The sequence below is a fragment of the Strigops habroptila genome, chromosome 10 (assembly GCF_004027225.2).
Source record: "Strigops habroptila isolate Jane chromosome 10, bStrHab1.2.pri, whole genome shotgun sequence".
Taxonomy (NCBI): domain Eukaryota; kingdom Metazoa; phylum Chordata; class Aves; order Psittaciformes; family Psittacidae; genus Strigops; species Strigops habroptila.
The window spans coordinates 18,123,218-18,145,473 of NC_046359.1; the positions used below are offsets into that span (position 1 = coordinate 18,123,218).

At 41.1% G+C, this 22,256-nt stretch overlaps 1 protein-coding gene across 13 annotated transcripts in view; it reads right to left on the reverse strand.

Annotated features, from left to right (window-relative positions):
• RGS7 (regulator of G protein signaling 7) overlaps nt 1-22,256 on the reverse strand; it is a 285,437-nt gene that overhangs the window by 63,841 nt on the left and 199,340 nt on the right. For all 13 annotated transcript variants that reach the window (XR_003993464.1, XR_003993463.1, XM_030499469.1 and 10 more), the window contains 2 exons: nt 11,994-12,100; nt 1,235-1,286 (listed from right to left, as the gene is read on the reverse strand). Coding sequence is in view for 11 of the 13 variants with exons in the window: in XM_030499469.1 (XP_030355329.1) it covers nt 1,235-1,286; nt 11,994-12,100 (159 nt within the window). In the remaining 2 variants the exon portion in view is untranslated. The remainder of the gene's footprint in view (nt 1-1,234; nt 1,287-11,993; nt 12,101-22,256) is intronic.

Here is a 22,256-nt window from a genome sequence, read left to right on the forward strand (position 1 = left end):
GGAAAGGAAAACCACTGTAATAAGTGGTAAATCAAGCTTTTCTCCTTCAGAGACTAATTTCCTCATATGGAGTGGCTAATCATTCAGATTTGGTATGGATTACTCTTCCTCTGTAGCTTCCAATAACAATTTGCTGGACATCTTCAAATCTCAGTGTAATAAAGAAAGATGAACATTTTTCTCCTTCTATAAGATGAGGAACCGTCACTGTTTTCAACTCTACATCGAATACACTCAGCTCTACCGAGAGTCTCAGCTTGAAATTGTTTTATTAGGCAATGTATTTGAAATTAAACTCTGTCTGCTGCAGGTAGGAAGGAAGCATCTATTGGAACCATCCATCCCGGCGGTCTTCAGCTCCTAAGGGCTGATATTGAACCCATATTACAAGTGAACACATAGCTAAATTTCCAAAGAGCTTTAAATAGAGACTTTCAAAGTTTGAGTTTTTAAACAGGTAAACTATCATGTACATGCTTAGTTATCTAAATAAGTGACCTGGTCTTCGGGTGAGCTGAGTACTTACAGTCTGGATTAGAATGAACAGGAGACTGCTCATAGATTAGCCATTTTCTTTAAAAATTAGGTCACTATTTGGTGTGCAGAGGCACCTAATTTTGTTATATGAGTTTTTGTTTTATGAGTTTTTTTGTAATACTTTACTGCCTGTTATGTCCAGATTTTCCTAAGCACACATCAGTAATTACAATGTGTAATTTACGATTAAACCCTCAAGAAACAGGCAAACAAACAAGGTATTTTCTAATATAGTTCATATTAGAACCATACTAGTTTCCATAATAAATAATTTTCCACATAGTTTATATCAGATATGAGAGATCTAAACTAGGCACATCGTTGGGTTTGAATCTGAAAATACCTATTGCACAACCATCAGTAAAGTGTCCTCTGCTTTACTGAGACTTTGTTACTGTAAATAATTACACTTCCTGGAGCAAACAGATCTAAGCAGCAAGGTAGGTTTTGATGACTTTTGAGGCTTTTTTGTTTTTTCCCTCAGATCAACCCCAAGTTTGACTTCAATAAACTTTTAATAAACTTTGAAAAATGTAACAACACATTCATTTCAATATCAGCAATTCTTATACAGGAATTACATGACATATAATTATGTTTTTAACAGTGGGATGATTAAACAAGACAGACTGCAATGATGTCTTCATTCATATAATACATAATTCCCGAAAGAAATAGGAAAGGTTTCTACACTGACCATAGTCTGTGTTTTCCGGCTCCCAACAATTTGATGGCCAAAAATAGGGTGTCTATAGACAAAACAAAAAAGTAGGGAACTCAAGTTAGACAATGCAAGTATTATACAGTCCTTGGATTGATACTGGTTTTCAGAGTCAATTTACATTTCTGGTAGATCTATTATATTGTTAACTTGACAATTTTGAAATTGGCATCAAAACAGAAAATTACTTTTGTATGCTTGTTTATTGCACTACTGTCAGAATAACATTGAAAAATAAGAACAAAGTGTTCTTTGTATTCTTAAATTTAAGGGAACAAAACCCACAAGGTTAGGTAGCGAGCTTCTCTTTTTCATCTTCTTCAGCAACACATCTCTCACATGTCCCAAAGAATCAGTTATAGAAGGTGAAAAGACAAAAAATACTTTGGGGTACATTCAGTTCTTGATTTTGGAGAATTTTCATTAGTATATATTAATGGTCAATACTCTTTCCTAAGAGCTATTTGTTTCTATTTGTTTAAAAAAAGGCCACTAAACGCAACCTGTTTTCACAGAGTTGTCAAAGTTCTTTGCATTTGTTGAAGTATTTTTTTCTAATTTTTTACCAAGCATGATATAAAATGTGATTTTTTTAAAATGGAAAACCAATAAAGTTATCGATAACTAGTTGAATATTATGCTTATTAAAACTGTACTAAATGTATTGTTAAAATAATTAGCTTCTACCAAATGAATATAAGACCATATAGACATTTTTCGTACAAATAATTTGTAAACTGGTAAGTTTTTAATAAAATGTAAAGGATTATAGTATTTCATACATAACACATGCATATATATTTATATACAAACACACACAGATAATTATATCTTATTTGAGCAATTGAATTAATCTCATCAAAGCTGTGGACCGGTCTGAGTGGTATTTCAAAACACAGGTGCTTCCCTTAGGAAAAATTTCTGCTTCACTCTGTTTCTTACTATTTTTTATCCAAGACCTCCCAGCTGCAAAAATGGAAACCTCTCTTGTTGCCCACTTCCCTCAAACTGTTTTAATGTTAACCTGGAAAGCAACAGGGGCAAAGGGTGATACATTCATGCCTACTCAGGTTAAATATATGTTGTGAAAAACCTCTCTCTATTATAACAATGACCCACCAACTTCAACAGGAGCAATTTAGAATTTGCTATTTATGTACCGACAGCGATGAGTTAAAGGGTAAAAAAGAAACAAGCTAACTTCAAAGGCTGAGATGTGTTTCTTATAAATTATTTTATGCTCTGAAGCAGCAATGAATGAATCTCCTATCAACTATTCCTTTGCAGTGCCACTGAAATCAAAGCAAGCAGTATAAGCACAAGTAAAAAGGAGAAACCCCTAAAGATGCAGTGAGGGTTACTAAATACATAGAAACCATATCCCTCAGGCAGCTCCTGAGCTGAAAGTGGCTGGGGCTCAGATTTTATTTATGGGAAAGTAGCAGTTATAGTGGAGGATGTCTGGAGAAAGGCACAGGGGAAGAACCCTTTCAGAAGTAGAGAGACAGATATTCTTTCAATTGTGGGTATACTTGCTGCAAATTCCATATTCAACCTCCCCATACATACTCAGGATTTCACTTGACAAATTACATATACTCCCACCCCAGCAAAGATTAAAAAATAAATTCTATCTTCTGATTCTGAGCAAATTCCACAACTGCTTTGGGCATTCATTTCACAGAGACTATGAGGAAACGCTACATATTCACAACTATACGTTTATGATGCAAGAATAGGACTGTTGTTTCATACATAAATGAAAAGTTACTCCCAGCGAGCAAGAATACCGCAAGAAGTAGTTCCGAGAGGCACTCAAAGACATTATATCAATTAAGGATAAATCTGATATTACTGTTTTCAGTATTTAGTTAAAATAACAGATTAAACTTTTTATTGGGACTTACACATCAGTGGCAAAGGGAGTGTGGGCACTAAACAGAATATGGGAAAGGGGGCAGGATCTTTAATGTTGTGAAATGCCACTTTAGCTCACTAGGAGGCAAAGGTGGCCAAGGCTTTACCGAAGGATGAAAAGGTGCGTTCAAGTGGCAAGAACTGCTTCTAACAGAGGGACTCAGTTCAGACCAATGCTGAGAACTGTGAAAATGCACCAAGGACACTTTTTCCTTTCTGAAGTTGAACATACATTTAAGGGAACAGATAAAACAGATTTTGTTCCTTTAGAGAATACATAACCAAGACTTTGCAGCTGTGTAGTACTTGGAGTGAAAGCAACTGCAAGATGAGACTGGTATTCTGCTAAGATGAGCACAGCAGCATAAGGGCCAGCAGGCTCAGGGAAAAGGCAGACAAGGTCTCTCAGGAAAGTACACTAAGAGACAAAGAGATAGGAGATGGCAGTTATTGAAAGAGACTGTACTAAATGTCCAAGTACCTTTAAAGACAAAGCGTAGCGACAGGCCAGTGTAATCTCCTACTGGTAATCTCCAACCAACTAAACATGGAAAAGAGATCAACGGCAAAAGCACAAATTAATGCGCATGCTACTAAGAATGAGTCTAAGCCTCCCTGTACCAGGGAAATACAAGCAGAAAAGTTAAAACAGAACACAAGTTTTAATTAGCAAACCAAATAATAAGTTATAACAAAAGGCTTCAATAATGTGTCAAAAAGAAGACAAAAAGAAAACCCAGCAAAATGCAAACATTACAATATCAGAAAGGGGTTCAAATGACAGTTGGTACAGATAAGTACAGAAGATTATTAAATGCCTGCCTTGAGTCTCCAGAAGGAGAGAGACTGTGCTCAGATAAAGGTCCTTCTGCCCAGGGAATGACACGCAGGCCTGAGTTCTCCTTGCTGATACTCTGAACTGGGCAGGCACAAGCTGCATCTGAACTACAAGCCGTGACCCTGCCTGCATGGTGCTTGGATGCATTTAATGGGATCTGCTGAGAAATACAGCTCATCAGCTCAAGCACTGCATGTGGCCGGAGCTGGCCACCAGCCAGCTGGGTCCCAGTGGGAACGAAGTTCAAGCCTGTCTGCAATCAGCTCTGCAAACATGCCCAAAATTAATTTTGATACGAAAGTAAGACTACAGGGCAAAGTACAGGACAAAAAACAGGAAGAGAAATATTTATATGAGGTCAGACAATTCAGGTCAGAGGCCTGCTGAAATTCAGCACAGAATGCTTAAGGAAGTATTGTGTTTTCACATGGGTAAACTGTGTTTGTTTGTAGAAAACTAAAAAGCCTCACCAAACTAAGGAATGACTTCTGGTCCCTCAGCATTGTAATTATGTAATTACATTATATTCATGTAAGTTATACATGTGTAAATATTACGATGAAACTTTGCTCTGGTACTTCTCTTTCTCCTCTAACTCTCTATAGTATCTAGTATCTAACTGCCAAGAGCTATCAAAAGTATTGGATTACCTGCATGATGTTTAAAGGGGTGCAAGTTACCTGAAGGGCAAGCTACACATGTAAAAATATTCATGCCAGTAACCTTTGAAATACAGGCAGTCATTAAAAAAAAAAAAATCTCATAAGGCCTCGGAAGACTACAGCAAGGGAAGGTCTACCCTTTCCAGAAAAGGGGAAAAGACAAAATTTTCTGTATTCTAATCTTTCTAGATGTCTAGATTGAACAATTGTAATAAACTATCTATTTCTGAATCCTTAAAAGCTAAAGTTTACTAAAATTTTGATTTTTCAAAAACATATTAGGTCATTGACAGTGTAAAGCCCCTACTAGATGACAAATAAACAATAGATGCTATGTATTTTGACCAAGGCAAAGTCCTACAGTACTTTCTGACCAGTAAGTAAAGAACCAGTAAATAAAGCATCAGGGACTGTAGTGATAGGACAAGGGGTGATGGGTTTAAACTTAAACAGGGGAAGTTCAGGTTAGATCTAAGGAAGAAGTTCTTTACTGTGAGGGTGGAGAGGCACTGGAACAGGTTGCCCAAAGAAGTGGTAAATGCTCCATCCCTGGCAGTGTTCAAGGCCATGCTGGACAGAGCCTTGGGCAACATGGGCTGGGGTGAGGCGTCCCTGCTCATGGCAGGGGGGTTGGAACTAGATGATCTTAAGGTCCTTTCCAACCCTAACCATTCTATGATTCTATAATTATGGTATCACTGTAAGATATGTGCTCAAAAGCAGCTACAGCTGCTGATAAAGTTGTATTCAAAGAGTAGACAACTATTATTCATTTCCAAAGCAGGAAATGGCATTGGTGGGTGTAGAGATAAGGACAATTCTAAAACAAGGCATAAAAAAATAGTGGTAAGGGATAGGATAAAGACTAAAGCAGAAAGTCAGTAAAAAAAAAAAAATCAACAAAAATCTTAAAAAAAAACCTAGACACTGAAAATGGAACATAATTAAAAAAATCAGTTTCTGATTAAAGGATTTTTGCAATGCTGTAATTGTATGAAAAAAAATAATCAACAATAAACTTGTGTGTAGTTAAAATGACTGATGGTTTCCCAAAGGCGTGTTCCACATTTTCTTGTTTAATTGTTTGGTATTAACAGTCAAAGCTCTGGTCTTAATCTGCCTCACCATGTCCCATGCACACTGGGTAAACCGGAAAATCCTGTAACAAATTATAGCCATAAAAGTAAATCTCAAGTAATGTTAGTCATGGTGGAAAAAAGACCCAGGGAGAAATCTCATCACAAGGCTCCCATGATAGTACAATTCCATTATTAGAATGATACATTAAATCTTGGGGGAAAGGTGTATCAAGGCCCCCAATTCAGGCAGCCCTCGAGTACACTGAACAGCCCCTTGCCTGTCTTCACTCTTCAGGGGCTTGCTCTGAGTGCATCCCCACTGCTCCCAGCTGCAACCCTCCTCAGCCCCAATGCCTCACGGGCTCTCACCTGTGCAGACATTTTTTGTCCCAGCCTCTGCAACCAAGCAAGTTAACACTGAGCTTGCAGAAGGTCTCAGACATAAACCCCTGGAACCTTTGACTCCAAAACCCTGATTTTCCTACAAATGGAGTCTTTACTTTGTCCCTCAATTAGTTCTATCACATAACACGTGACTATGTATGTGCCGAGTTTACATCTTTCCATTTCTGCTTTAAAAGTCTCCACACAATTTCACAGCCCAGATATTTAATAATCTCTCAGAAGAAGTTGCTAGAGAGGTTATCCATGAAGACTGGGGGAAGATTTGCCTCATTCAACAGGGAAGCATTAGGAAGTTAAAAGAGTCTAATAAGAAGATCCCTGTTAGCACAGAATGAAGTCAGGAATGAGAATAGGAGATGTGTGCAAAGGAGAAAGCTGCGTGCTCTCATCTGATTTATTAAAAGCTTCCACAGCAATGCAAGGGGGCTCTGCCCACTTAAATTACCTTCTCTATACCTGGACTATGCAAAAAAAGTTTGGCTTAACTATTTGTTACAATTTCATATATCCCAAGTACACTGTAGAAGAATTCTAACATCCCTTGCAATATCCCATATTCCTATAGCACAAATATTATATAATCTGTGTGCTTTGTTTCATGATGTAGAAATCATACTAAGTGAAGATTTTCCCCAGGAGAGTTATGGATGTGGTATAACATGTTGTACCTCAACACTACCATTTTCAAAGTGAAGATTACGAAATATCAAGGGTTTTTTTTTGTGAAATGTAGAAAACCTGAAGGAATCTTGTACTTAATAATTTTACTTTTCCTCAGAAGGAAATGTGAAGCAGTTTGTCATGAGCAAGTATTAACCAGGGAACATTTGTCATTTTGCCATGTCATTCCACCTATATCCGGCAGGAAGGTGGGTGGTAGAATGGTTTGGGCAAAGTCAAGCACTGCTTATCAGCCCAGGCAGAAATAATGCTGCCAGGTTTTATCAGTACAGTTTGAAGGCACTTTGTTTAATTGTATCTGTAATTTGAATAAGTACAAGTCAGCAGCTGGAGAAATAATGCTTACCTAGCACTGCACACGTGACCATAGAGCTATTTAAGCGTTCAGAACAAAACAGGCTGTTACAAGGATCTTTATGCTATTGATGAGAAAAATGGTTTTGCACATAAACACATACCGGCTTTCTCGCATTATAGACCAATATAATTAGGAAAACCTAACCACAGAAATCCATAATCCTCCTATTAATAAAGTCATATGAAACAAAATCCCGTAATATAGCACATATTCTGCACTAAACAAATTGGCAGCAGCAGCTGCTATGCATCATGGGTAATCCTGTGATAAAACAAATAGATCTGCTTTGGCCCTACTATAAAAATTAATCAATAATAAGATCTCAGCTAATGAAAGAGTCACAAAAATCAGTGTTACCCATCAGCTTTTATAAAACATGATTAATTTCAATGCATTAAACTGTATTACTGAGGAGGGAAATCATCAAGCATCTTTCAGCTACCCCTTGTTGATAGTAATAAGAATTGTTGTTTCTGAGGCTGCTCCAATCCGTGAAATCTTTTAAAATCGAATTACTGGGATGAAGGAGGAATATTCAAATCACTCATAAACCTTCCCTTTGCATATTACTGCTATTCTTTTCACAGGCACCAGGGAGTCTTTATAAACAGCAGAAACCAGGTCTTTGCTAAAAAAATAGTTGTACACAATCTCAAATGCCTTGCATGATGGATGGAAGAATTCATGGGCATTCAGTTTTACATTCACTGCAGTTGACTCAAATGGTTTCCTGGTAAAAGAAAAGGGTAAGATCACTGGTCTAGCACTGTCAAGCCCATGCAGAAAGGATGACAGCAAGTAGTGCTCCACAGTTACCTTGGAATTATTAAAACGAAAGAAGATGAGGAATTTTGAAACAATAAAGATTTTGGCTCTGTGACTCCTCTTTTGTAACCTGGAAAGGGGATGAGCACAGAAAGCAGTGAGGAAGAAAGAGTGCTTGAGTAAGGTGTTTAAAAAGCAAAAAGGACATGGTTAGGGTAGTCAGAAAGACACATGGATTTGAAATTATTTTTCCCTCTTTGAAACCTAAACAGATCCTGTTTATGCTGAGCTTGAGCTGAAGAGACAATGAATTAGTCCTTGCACCTGCAACTGTCAAAGAAAATATGCCAAATGCTGCATAAGATACCCGCTTCTCTTTTATTTCTAAAACCTGGCTCCCAGTAAATTTCTTCCCTCAACACACAAATTATCCAGCAAGGCTGTGGAGAGTGGCTGGAGAGCTGTGATGTTCAGCCACAGCCTCAGGATTTAGAATGGCAGGAGGCTGGCCCAGGACTGAGCCAAAAGGTACCTAGCCAAGCAAAGCTGACTCAGAGAGATGTGGGAAGCAATGTAATTCCACCCGAGACACAAGGATCCACAACACTTCATGCTCTACACTCTTTTGCAGCAAAGATCCTTACAGTGATTGCTACATATTTTTATCCCCAATTTAGGCACAGGTAAACACGGCTGAAGAAGTTAAATGTGTCAAGAAAGTGTTCCCAGTGATAGAACAGAAGACATCACAGGTGAAATCTTCATCTTGCCAAGATCCCTGAGTTTTGCTGCTATTTTCACCAGACTCATGCTTTCACAAGAAAATATTCCCATTTTCACATTTTTTCTCAGGTATTTATACCTTCCATCTTCAAAGTTGCAGAACAACAGCAGAACCTAAACTTCATCTCTGAAAATTAATTTACATTAAATCACAAATTAATCTCATAGAAAAATAGGAGTGTGATTATCGTTAGCCTCAAGGATCCTAGGAGCTTGCCTAAAGACAAAAGGTATTAGGAAACATTATTTTGTCACTATGAACATTAAGACACTTGGAATGCATGTGTAACTTGTAGAAAAAATCAACATATCTTTCCTTGAGAGACTATTATAGGAGTTTACCAGCTAAGAGGGCCAGTTAGGTATTCCTTACCAGGACAGACATATTATCACTAATGTGGACTCAGATGAAAGGTCTCAAGGAGTAATCCCTGGCCCCAGGAAGATCTGTTTTCTAAAGTGCAACTTGCTTTTTTATTTGGGCCTCTCATACCTATTTGCTTTCAGGTAAAGGAGGGTGGTTAGCAGGTATTCAGCTCCTTCTTTGGTCCCAGGCTTAAATTACCAAGAAAACACAATGCAGCTGTTCAAGATGGTTCAGAAAGTATCACTGTCTCTGAATTTTCGGATTTGCCTTGTTGAGACTAATAAGAAATTTCCTCTGTAAGGCAATTAATGTTTAGATCCATCCCCTTTGAATTGAATCGTTATCACAGAAACTAGCCTAATTACACCTGATTAGGTAAAAGAATGATCCGGAATCATTTTTTTAATTTTTAAGGAGACATTATTTAAAAAAGCCAATATAACTATGACTTTACAGCCCTCCTGATGGCAAGAGGAATAACTGAAAAAGTATAATTTTTCCTGTGAAAGGGCATTTGCATAACTGAAGCACAATCTCCATTGCTTTTAGCTATTTCTATACAACAGAAGGTTGTTTAAAACAAATTGGAATTAATTCTAATGTCATGAGGGAATGTGTCACCCTTTGGAAAACAAAAAATGAAGTGCATGAAGAACATTATTGTAGTTAGCCTGTTTTTTGTAGGTCAGATCTTTGTATTGCAGAGAGAGATTTCTCTGCAGGGATGGCTTCTGAACTTTTCAGTGCTGGCAGGTGCAGAATTTTCTCTTTTTATAAAAATATGCAGAAATATGAGAATCCTGTCCAATACTCAGGGGGTCCTACTTCCAAAGCACCCGAACAACTATTCTAGTTCAAAATTCATGCATTTGCAGTCAAACTTTCCTCCTTATTGAGTATGTTGTCTTCATGTTCCAATTTAACAGCTTCAGTAACAGATTTTATATTAGCCTTATTTTGGTGGGGAATGTGGAGTTATAACTTTTGCTGTTACAACTCCAGTTAACAGTATGACACCACTATGAATTTTTTCTCATGCTATACATTAACAGCTAAAATTGTAGCATAGGAATAGCAATGCAAAAGGTACCACAAAGCAGCTAACAACCAAACTACTGCAGATATATACTGAGAAACACTTGAGGAAATTACCTTCTTATGCATGTGTCAAATAGGTGCCAAATCCTTAACTTATGTAAATCAACTAATATCATTCTAATAACTAACCCTCACTGAAGCTCCATGTCTAAACATGTAGGCTGTAGTCATCTCTGAGGAAAGCCCACAGCAGGGTAGCTGCAGTACTCATAGTTGTTCATAGTGCAGCTAATTCTAGTCTATACTTTCCTTCAGTCAAATTGTCATGCTAGCAGAGGTGCTCATTTCACACGTTTGAGACGAGATAGAAGCAGGACAGAAGCTGTTCAGAATTCAATGACCAGCACTCCTATAAATAAGTCCCATTCTCTACAAAATGAAGTCCTCAGATATTTTCTCCATCTGGCCACTACTTAAGCAGAGACAAACCAAGAACTGGAGCCTCAACCACTCTATGAATTCTTTACACTTTTCACTTACCTCATCACCTCAGTGCCTTTCCCTTAGCAGCAAGTCCCTTCACCCATGTGCCATCCCTCTCTTCTTTATACTGAACACTGAGGGGATTGAAGCATCATGAGAAATAAACATTTTCCTTCAAATCTTCTCTCCAGGATCAAAGATAAGTGTGAATCTGGGGCAGGAGGCTTGGAGTGACTGCTCTTTTTGTTACCCATATACACACGTAACTTATGGTCTTGCTGAAGGGCAGGGTTTTTGTATTGTCTGACCCACAGGATCTACATATGGAAGCATGATAATATTGTATGCACATATGCAATTATCATTCTCTTTCTTGACAGATTGTGCTGTACATAATTAATTACATTCACTCTAAGATTTTGTTTTAGACCAAATATTATGAACCTTTCTTATGTGGGTCTATAGAACTCAAGTCAAAATACTGATAAAGCATTGTACAGCAATTAATGTAATACAATGGTTGAGACTATGATTGGTTCCAATATATCAGGTTTTTTCTGCATTTTAAAGACCACAATCTCAGTTATTTTTATTCTTGATAGCTTCTTACTTGAACAATGTTTAAGACAAAGTTTAGACTTAAATATCTTGAAGACAATGGACTTTGTTCTACCAGATATTTTTCTGTTAGTATTTAACACAGAACTAACAGGGCAGGATTACTATGGTATTCATATCATCAGTTTCATAGTGATAATCATAACCTCATTTCAAAGCAACAAATCTTTAAGGAAGATCTTGGAGCAGCTGTTGGTGCTACCAACCAGGAAGACCACCTAATACGAAGAGCAATACAAAATGCAGCCACCGTTGCCAGTGGTGATACATGGCAAGCAAAATTAATTCTTTCTGTAGAACACATAATCAGACACTGTGCAAGCATATTTGCTTCAAGTCAAAGGTGGTATTTCTCTGCAAATTTCTAGCCTGCTATTCGTTACTAGAAAAGCAACACTCCTGCTCCTCAAGCCCTTAGTTTGAAATCTAGTATGATAAAATACAACTACATAGGTACCTGAGTAATACGTGTAGGTATAGGCATACATATACGTCTTTCCAACTTGTTCTGAAGCATCTGCATGTTTTTTTGTATGCAATGGGACTGAGAGATCAATGTAGAAATCTGTCTGTAATTGTCTGAAGAATACACAGTACTTCAATACTACTTTGTTTGAATTGCTATTATTTACTAGGTTACATAAGAGACAAAGTATGGTTAAAAATTGCTACAAACCTTTGGTAAAGCCTTTAATATGAGCCTTCATTTGCACAAATTAAGAATGTATTGAAAACACTTACCTGGAATCGATAAAAGGTGCCATCATCCTTTAGCGTTAGAACATGGTCTGAAATTGGAAAGAAATAACCATGTGCTGCCATCAGTGTTCCCAAATGTAGAGCTTCCACTGTTCAAAGAACAAAAGAAAGATAAATCAAAAAAAATACAAAACCAAACTTCTTTCAATCAGTTTTTTTCTTGTTCAGATTCACCTTATCACCTCCAGATAACCACCTGACTCTCAGTCATGGTCCTGACATCATGAAAGCTCTGTCCTTTTCTATGTAATACAATGATGCAACCAAAAAATGCCCTTTACTTTCCTTCACAAATGGCTATTAGATGTCCCACGTGTAGCTGCAGATTCACTACTTACATCAACCTTAGCAGGTAGCAACAGCAATGTTCACTCACTTGTTTTGAAGCTGAAAACAGCTATCATTTTCACCCTGATGGTGCAGCCCACTTTTCTTCCTCAGAACAGTTTCAGATTACATAATGTTAAAATAGTTGATCGTAATTACATGGTATCTTCCTCGTTAGCTTTACTAGAATTGCAGTAAAGGATAGAGATTTCCGTAAAAGTTTCTCATTACTGGGAAAATAACAAAAGATCGCAGAATGGCTAAGGCTGGAGGTCATCTGATGCAATCCCCATGCTCAAGCAGGGACACCTAGAGCCACTTAACCAGCAACATGTCTAGACATTTTTTTAATTTCTCTTGTCTGGGCAACCTGTGCCAGCACTTGGTCACCCTCTCAGTAAAAAAGTGTTTCCTGATATTCAAAGGGAACCTACAGTGTTTCAGCTTGTGCCTACTGACTCTGGTTCTGTCACTGGGCAACACTGAAAAGAGCCTGGTTCCATCTTCTTTACACTCTCACCAGGTATCTATACACATAGATGAGCTTCCCCCTGAGCCTTCTCTTCTCCAGACTGAACAGCATCTTTTCTTGTAGGAAAGATGCTCCAGGGCCTTAATCAACTTCATGGCCCTCTGTTGAACTCTCTCCAGTGCGTGCATGTGTCTCTCGTAGTGAGGAGTCCAGAAGTGGACACACAGATGATGAATTCAATTAACTTTAATGAAGAAAATCATAATACATAAGAGTCAGGTTTATATGTGCTCTTTTAAGTGAATCACTGTCCAGTATCAGTCCCCAAAGTCTCTTACTCAGTACTGTCATTATTTAGCTGATAAGAATACAACATTGCAGGAAGAGAACAGCATTAGAGTCATGCTCTTGTTGCATTATTTAAGTCCTCCTATCTCTTTATCATATTTCTTTACCAACCATGTAACAACTGAAGTACGTACCCCTGAAATAGCTGCACAGCAATTTCTGCTGTAACATTAAAAATTTCCTAGCATAACCTGCTATTAGTCCACATCCACTGACACTTCCTAATTTTGAAAGATGAGCCCTGGAAAGAAGCACAACGGTTTCTGAAATATTCTGAGTTTCAAAGCCACCAGTTACAGGAGCTGGTGCTAGAGAGGACAACACTGCTGCAGAACAACATCAGCAATGAGAAAACCAAAGATCAATAAAAAGACAATATTAGACATATACGGAGTAATGGAAAGGGGGGAAAGGTGAGGAAGAAAAAGACTAAGAGAAGAAAAGACAGAAACAGGAAGATCTGCTGAAAAATTAGGGATCTTTGATCTGAATATGAATTCACCATGAATCCAGAAAGTATGCAGAATCAGTAAGGATAAATGTGTGCACTGTGGAAAATATATTACACAACCATGACATTCACAGACTCTCAATCAGCTTCTAGAAAGAGCTCATTTGTTCTTATTGCCTGTAATTTGCCTTTCAGCAATGGCAAACATAGATGGTGTATTGAATTGCCGAGGTGAGTATCTCCAGAGAGGACGCCTTTAACACCGGAGCGGGGGGAAGCACAGCGTCCCGGAGCCTCAGTTCGGAGCGGCGAGAGCGACCGAGGGAGCCTCAAGACCTCGACAGGACTTGCCCAGGAGCCGGCAGCTCAGCTGACGCGAGCAGCTGACTCACAGGGGGCGGTGCCAGGAGTGACGGCACCAGCCCTCAGTGGGGAAAAACCCGCCCCAGGGAGCGCGGCGACCAGGGCGTGGCGCGGCAGTTTGCGCAGGCAGGGCGAGCGAGCAGCGAGCGGGATGGTGAGCACTCGCCTCAGGAGCAGGGCCCGCTCTGGGAGCTCTGCCCTGGCGGTGGCCAGCCTAGGCACCCAGACAGAGCCGATGAGAGGGGAGGCTGCGGCGTAGACCTCGGAGTGTAGAAAGTGCCTCGACCGGTCTCTTGAGGCGAGGGTGCACAATGGACAGGGCTGCACTCGGTGCGCCCTGGTGGAGGTCCTCCTGCAGCAGGTGGCTGAGCTGCGGGAGGGTGTTGGTGAGCTAAAAGATGCCAGGGAAGCTGAGAGGAAGCTGGGCTGCTTGCTCCAGGCCCAAACTGTGCAGGGGCTGCAAACGTCCAGCATTACTCATATAGGAAAGAAGGAGGGCAGCAACCCAGGAAGCTGGGAATTAAGTCACGAGAAAAACGAACAAAAAAAGGAGGAAGAGGACAATTAATGACAAGGGGCTTCCTCCTAAATCTGATGTCCCCACCCAGAACCACTTCACAGTTCTGCAGGGGGCTAATGAGAAAGCACACACCACACCTAATGAGCATCCTGCTGATGCACCAGTAAAGAGGATCACTACTGGTGCCTCCAGGAAAAAGCGGAGGGTCATAGTAGTAGGGGACTCTACTTTGAAAGGCACAGAGGCACTCATCTGCCGGCCTGATCCAGTCTCGAGGGAGGTGTGTTGCCTGCCAGGGGCTTGGATCAGGGATGTTGCTGAGAGGCTGCCTGCTCTGGTAAGTCCTGCTGACTATTACCCCCTTCTAGTGGTCCATGTGGGTGCTAGAGATATAGATAGCAGTAGCCTGGAGAACATTAAGAAGGACTACAGAGCCCTGGGAGAGGTGGTTAGGGGCTCTGGAGCTCAGATAGTTTTTTCATCGATTCTCCAGGACAAAGGGGAGGACCTTAAAAAAGCTAGGCGCGTTTGGCAGGTTAATAAATGGTTAGAATGCTGGTGCCATACTCAGGGGTTTGGCTATTTAGAACATGGGGCTCCATTTGGGAGGCCAGATCTACTGGAGGCTGGTGGAGCTGGTCTGACAAAGAAGGGGAAGAGCTGTTTTGGTAGGAGGCTTGCCAGGCTGGTCAGGAAAGCTTTAAACTAGATGTGTTGGGGGAGGGGAGCTTTGATCCATCCCAACACTCCTGGTCAGTTTCCAGCACCTGTAATAAGTGCTTGGAGCGATGTAGAGATGTTCCAGCTGCCCCAGCCATTGAGTCGGCTGCATTTGGAGCTCGGCTAAGGTGCCTCTATACAAACGCCCGTAGTATGGGGAACAAGCAAGAGGAATTAGAGATGTGTGCAAGGCTACGGGAATATGATGTCATTGGTATCACAGAAACATGGTGGGATGGCTCCTATGACTGGAGTGTCGGAATGGAAGGTTACAGGCTGTTTAGAAAAGACAGGCCGGGCAGACAGGGAGGGGGTGTTGCTATCTATGTCAGTGATAGGCTAGAGAGTATGGAACTCTGTCTGGGGACGGGTGATGAGGTAACAGAGTGTTTGTGGGTCAGGATCAAAGGGAAAACAGCAATGGGGGACATTATGGTGGGGATCTGTTACAGGCCGCCTGATCAAGAGGACTCTGTGGATGAAGCGCTCTACAGACAGATAAGAGCAGCCTCACGCTCGCAGGCCCTGGTCCTCATGGGGGACTTCAACTATCCTGACATCTGTTGGAGGGACGGTACGGCCCGGCACAAGCAATCCAGGAGGTCCCTCGATTGTGTGGAAGACAACTTCCTCTTTCAAGCAATAGAGGTGCCGACGAGGAGAGGTGCCATGCTTGACCTCGTGCTCACCAACAGGGAGGGACTGGTTGGAAATGTAACGCTCCAGGGCAGCCTTGGCTCTAGTGATCACGAGATGGTTGAGTTTGAGATCCTCAGGACAGTGAGAAGAGCATGCAGCAAGCTCACTGCCCTGGACTTCAAGAAAGCAGACTTTGGCCTCTTCAGGAACCTCCTTCGTAAGGTTTCATGGGATACAGTCCTAGAGGGCAGGGGGGCCCAAGACTGCTGGTCGATATTCAAGGATCACCTGCTACGTGCTCAAGAGTGTTGCATCCCGACTAGAAGAAAGTGCAGCAGGAGGGCCAGGAGACCTCCATGGATGGACGAGGAGCTGCTGAGGAAACTTAGAGGGGGAAAAAAGAAGCTTATAGAAGGTGGAAGCGAGGACAGGTGGCCTGGGAAGAATATAGGAGCATTGCCCGAAAAGCTAGGGACCAGGTTAGGAAAGCTAAGGCCCAGCTAGAATTAAGTTTGGCAAGGGATGTAAAAGATAACAGGAAAGGATTCTATAGATACGTAGCAAATAAAAGACAGGCTAGGGACAATGTGGGCCCTCTCCAGAAGCTATCAGGAGAACTGGCTACCATGGATTTGGAGAAGGCTGAGGTTCTTAATGACTTCTTTGCCTCAGTCTTCACCAGCAAATGCTCTGACCACACCACGAAAGTCTTGGAAAGCAAATGCAGGGACTGTGAGAATGAAGACCTTAGGCCCACTGTAGGAGAGGATCAGGTTCGAGACCATTTTAAGAACCTGAACGTGCACAAATCCATGGGACCTGATGAAATCCATCCACGGGTCCTGAAGGAGCTGGCGAATGAAGTTGCTAAACCACTGTCCATCATATTCGAAAAATCCTGGCAGTCAGGTGAAGTTCCCAATGACTGGAAGAAGGGAAATATAACCCCCATTTTCAAGAAGGGGAAGGTGGAAGACCCAGGAAACTACAGACCAGTCAGTCTCACCTCTGTGCCTGGGAAAATCTTGGAACAGTTTCTCCTGGAAAACATGCTAAGGCACATGAAAAACAACGAGGTGGTTGGTGACAGCCAACATGGCTTCACTAAGGGGAAATCCTGCCTGACCAATTTGGTGGCCTTCTATGATGGAGCCACGGAACTGATGGACAGCAGCAGAACAGTTGACGTCATCTACCTGGACTTGTGCAAAGCATTCGACACTGTCCCGTGTGACATCCTTGTCTCTAAATTGGAGAGACATCGATTTGATAGATGGACCAGTCGGTGGATAAAAAACTGGCTCGATGGCCGCATGCAAAGAGTTGTGGTAATGTCCAGTTGGAAACCTGTAACGAGTGGTGTCCCTCAGGGATCGGTGTTGGGACCGGTCCTGTTCAACATCTTTGTCGGCGACATGGACAGTGGGATTGAGTGCGCCCTCAGCAAGTTTGCCGACGACACCAAGCTGTGTGGTTCGGTTGATACGCTGGAGGGAAGGGATGCCATCCAGAGGGACCTTGACACACTTGAGAGGTGGACCGATGCCAACCTTATGAAGTTTAACCAAGCCAAGTGTAAGGTCCTACACCTGGGTTGGGGCAATCCCAGGCACTGCTACAGGTTGGGTGGAGAAGAGATTCAAAGCAGCCCTGCAGAAAAGGACTTGGGGGTGTTGGTTGACGAGAAGCTTAACATGAGCCAGCAGTGTGCGCTTGCAGCCCAGAAAGCCAACCGTATCCTGGGCTGCATCAAAAGAAGCGTGACCAGCAGGTCGAAGTAGGTGATCCTGCCCCTCTACTCTGCTCTCATGAGACCTCACTTGGAGTACTGTGTACAGTTCTGGTGTCCTCAACATAAAAAGGACATGGAGCTGTTGGAGCGAGTCCAGAGGAGGGCTATGAGGATGATAAGAGGGCTGGAGCACCTCCCGTATGAAGACAGGCTGAGAGAGTTGGGGCTGTTCAGCCTGGAGAAGAGAAGGCTGCGTGGGGAGCTCATAGCAGCCTTCCAGTATCTGAAGGGGGTCTACAAGGATGCTGGGGAGGGACTCTTCCTTAGGGACTGTAGTGGTAGGACAAGGGGTAATGGGTTCAAACTTAAACAGGGGAAGTTTAGATTAGATCTAAGGAAGAAGTTCTTTACAGTGAGGGTGGTGAAGCACTGGAATAGGTTGCCCAGGGAGGTTGTGGATGCTCCATCCCTGGCGGTGTTCAAGGCCAGGTTGGACAGAGCCTTGAACCACGTGGTTTAGGGCAAGGTGTCCCTGCCCATGGCAGGGGGGTTGGAACTAGATGATCTTAAGGTCCTTTCCAACCCTTACGATTCTATGATTCTATCACAGATCTGTCTTGTCCTGCCTCTTTAAAACACCACTGTAGCATCTGACCAGCTGTAGCAGCATCATCATGCAGAAAGAAGTATGAGTCCCGAGATGTGTGTTCTTGCTAACAGACACAGAAAGAGGAATCTGCTTATGCTTCACCCACTATTATTTTGAATATGAGAAGGAAACACAGGCTTATTTATTTACCCATACTTCATCAGCATCTCAGAAAATTCCCTCTTTTGCCCTTTTGCTCCCCTGAGATGTCCACTGGTATAGGAGATGCAGGAGGTAGAGTGGGACATTTTTTAAGCTAACCCAAAGCCAGCAACATGTGAAAGGAATGAGAAGGGGGATCTGGACAGCACTTAACTGAGAGCACATAAGCCTACCAGAGTTTATTTTACTCCTAATGATCCTTGTGATCTCTGTGTTTAGCAAACTGGCTCCTGTCCGTCCAGCAGAACCGTTATCTAAGAAAATCCAACTCATCTTCTCCAGCAGTAGCTCTCTGGCCTGCTATAAAATACCACAATCCTATTAACAAGCCTTCTCCCAGTCACAAGCCTGCAAGTAATCTCCCTAACATAGGAAGGTGTTGCTTTGTTCCTTATGCTTGAGATGTCTACAAATCCCCATGTGAACTTTATCCTAATTAATGTAAGTTTGTATTGTTGTTATTCATGTATTTCCAGCCCCTAAATTCTGTTATTCCTTGGATCAGAAATTTTGAGTAAACTTTCTGTAGTGAGTCAGTTGCTGAGTTTTTTTTAATTTTGGTTCACTTTGTCTATCTTTTAATTTTATTAAGCTTTTCTTTGTTCTTCACACTGAAACATTGCCGATTGCCAATTCCAAAAACTTTTTTTTTTTTTGCAGGTATTATGTATCTTTGTGAAATGAGAGATAAATAAAGGAAAAAAATGTGCTGTCATTTTTTAGAGAAAGGATTTCTTAAATAAGGGTGACAGGACTTGCCAGGGAGCTCTGACGCAGATGAGAGCGCCTTCTCTTCAGATTTAGCAGAAATTAAATAAGCTCCAGATTTGTTTCATGTTCTTCCTGGATTCTGAATTGTCATGTTTTTCAAGAGCACAAGGAGCTCACTTTATTCCCCTTTACCCAGCAATCTTTAGACTACATCTGGACTAATATGGGAATAATGTGTCAGTTCCAATATAAGAAAGACATCAACATATTTGAGTGAGTCCAGTGGAGGTTCACCAAGATGGCTGGGCCTGGAAAACGTGACAGAGAAGCTGGGGGAACTGGGCTTCCTCTGACAGGAAAAGAAGGTTTTGGGGGTGCATAGCAGCATCTTTTTGTTGCCTAAAAGGAGATTACTAAATGACGGAATGAGGGAGCCAAGATCTTTATGTCCTTATGGAGTTGCATGGCAATTGAGAGAAAAAAAAAACCAACAAAACCCAAACAAAAAAACCCCCAGTGGTAATAAACTAAATCAGGGGTAGTTCTGACTTCTGCCAAGCAGCAGAAGAGGCTTCCCAGAAAAGCTGTGCAACCTGCATCCTTTGGAGGGTTTCAAGACCTGAATGGATAAAGTCATGTAACCTTACAGTCGACCCTGCTTTGAGCAAGGCATTGGACTGGATTCATAGAATCATAGAATGGATAGGTTGGAAGGGACATTAAAGCTCATCTAGCTCCAGCCCCCAAGCCACAGTCAGGGACACCTTCCACTAGCCCAGGTTGCTCAAAGCCCTGTCCAACTTGGTCTTGAACACTTCCAGGGATGGGGCATCTACAGCTTCTCTGGGCAGCCTGTTCCAATGCCTCAGCATTCTAACAGTACAGAACTTTTTCTATACATCTAATATAAATCTCTTTCACTTTAAAACCATTTTCCCTTGTCGCTATATGCCCTTGTAAAAAGCCCCTCTCCAGTTTTCTTAAGTCCTCTGGAGGTCCCTCTTAACTTGAATTATATTACAAATCTAGGTGGGTTAAGCAGAGGTGGAACAGGGAGCAGAAAAAAAGTATGGCAACAATTGGAGAAGAAATTATTTGAAAGCTCCTGCTAGAGCAGCCTATAATCCTGGCAAGGTTGGTTACAGTAAGAGCAAGAGCTCTTATTTCTCTCACTGACCACTGAGTCATATATGCAAGCATACAGTTACTACTAGTTCTCTATGCAAAAAATTGAAAGACTGACCTGGCCTTCTCCAGAAGCCAATTAAGGTTATTTAAGATCTGAATCACTCCCAATTAAAAGCTTATATCTCTTCTTCAGTTATGTATGGAGACTAAGGTGGGTTTAACTTTCACTTCTGACAATCTCATTCAGCTGGGATAAATCTACATTAACTCAATGATGAGGTATCTCTGTCCTTTTAGCCATCCAGAGTTAACAGGACATGTAAACTTGTCACATCTTCTCTTTTTTCCATCAGCTAACAGACAATTACTTTTCATTTTTTATGGCTATCAATCCAGTAACGTATTCCAGCATTGCATAAATATAAATGCACAAATATACTCTTTTAGTATCAACCTACGATCCCCTGTTGCTCACACTTGGGAATGTGAGCAGTATCTGCTTTATTTAAAGAAAAAGACCACTCATGGTACGAGAATAAAGACATTCATTTGGAAGTCTAATATTTTCTCCATTGGTATCACCTGACAATGGAGCAACTCCACAACCAAAGCATTATCATTAATCTATAAACCAAATACAGCTCAAAGAGGTGAACAACATCCCCAAAATTGTAACCCTGCCTCACAGCAGACTGGTAGGGCACTAATGCTGCACAGAAAGAAAACTCAGCTCTCAGGATATTTCTGATCTCCAGGCAAGAAGTTGTCCAGTGTCTTACAGACACAAAAAAGGCAACACTTTGATATACATCTCAATTTGCTAAAATCAGACTGAAAAATAAATACTGTAAGAAGCCAATGAAGCAGAACAGAAGGATTTAGGAAACAAAGCCATAAGACTGAAAAGGAAGATGTAGCCAGCAGCAGACAAGTCCTACATGTCTGAATGCCTAGAAGTTCAATTCAGAGAGCTTCTGCATCTGCCAGCTATTCCTGTGTGTGCAGTTAGGGGATTTTCATGTAAAGAAGCACGTTTCATCTAGAAGAATGGCAGATGGAGATTATGAACATCAAAAACTTCTATGAAATGCATTAGTTAAGAGGAAAAAAGCAGCCTGAAAAAATGCTTTTAAGGTTTATAAAGGTTCTCAGGTAGAAAGAGTAATGTTTAATATGTAGTTAGATGTCATGGTTTAAGCACAACTGGCAACTAAGAATTGGAAAAAAATAAAAAGTAAAACACATGAATTAAGAACAGTTTAACAATTGAAATAAAGTAAAATAATAATAAAAAATCAAAGATAACAGTAATAAAAGAAAAAGGTGAGAGAGCAATAAAACCTAAGAAAGACAAATGATGCTCACGACCCACTGACCAATGCCCAGCCTGTCCCCAAGAAGTGTATATACTGAGCATGACATTCCATGGTATGGAATATCCCTTTGGCCAATTCAGGTCAGCTGTCCTGTCTCTGCTGCCTCCCAGCTTCTTGTTCCCTTTCTCACTGGCAGAGCATGAGGGACTAAAAAGTCCTTGACTTAGAGTAAGCACTACTCAGCAACAATTAAACCATTGGTGTGTTATCAGCATTGTTCTCTGACTAAAGCCAAAACACAGCACTGTACCAGCTACTAGGAAGAAAATCAACTGTATCCCATCTGAAACCAGGACATCAGAATACAAATTCAAAAAATTGGAGAAACATACACTAAAAGGAAGAAAATATTGTTATTTTAGATTGCAAGTGTACAAAGATGCACACAGAAATGTGGTGTCTACATAGCTATTACTACCCAATCTTCAGCCACTGTAAGAATATGCAATGTAAGATACAGTCTCCGTTACACCCAGATAGCCTCACCAAGAAGGCATAATTCAAATCGCAGTCAACTGCTACACGATGAATAAAACCTGCAGGCAGAGACATCACACAAAAATTCTAAGGGAGACAAAGCTCATGGAGGTGTAACTGGTAGAACAGAGTAGACTAGTAGACTTCGGCTTCCTCTGTTCTTGACTGCT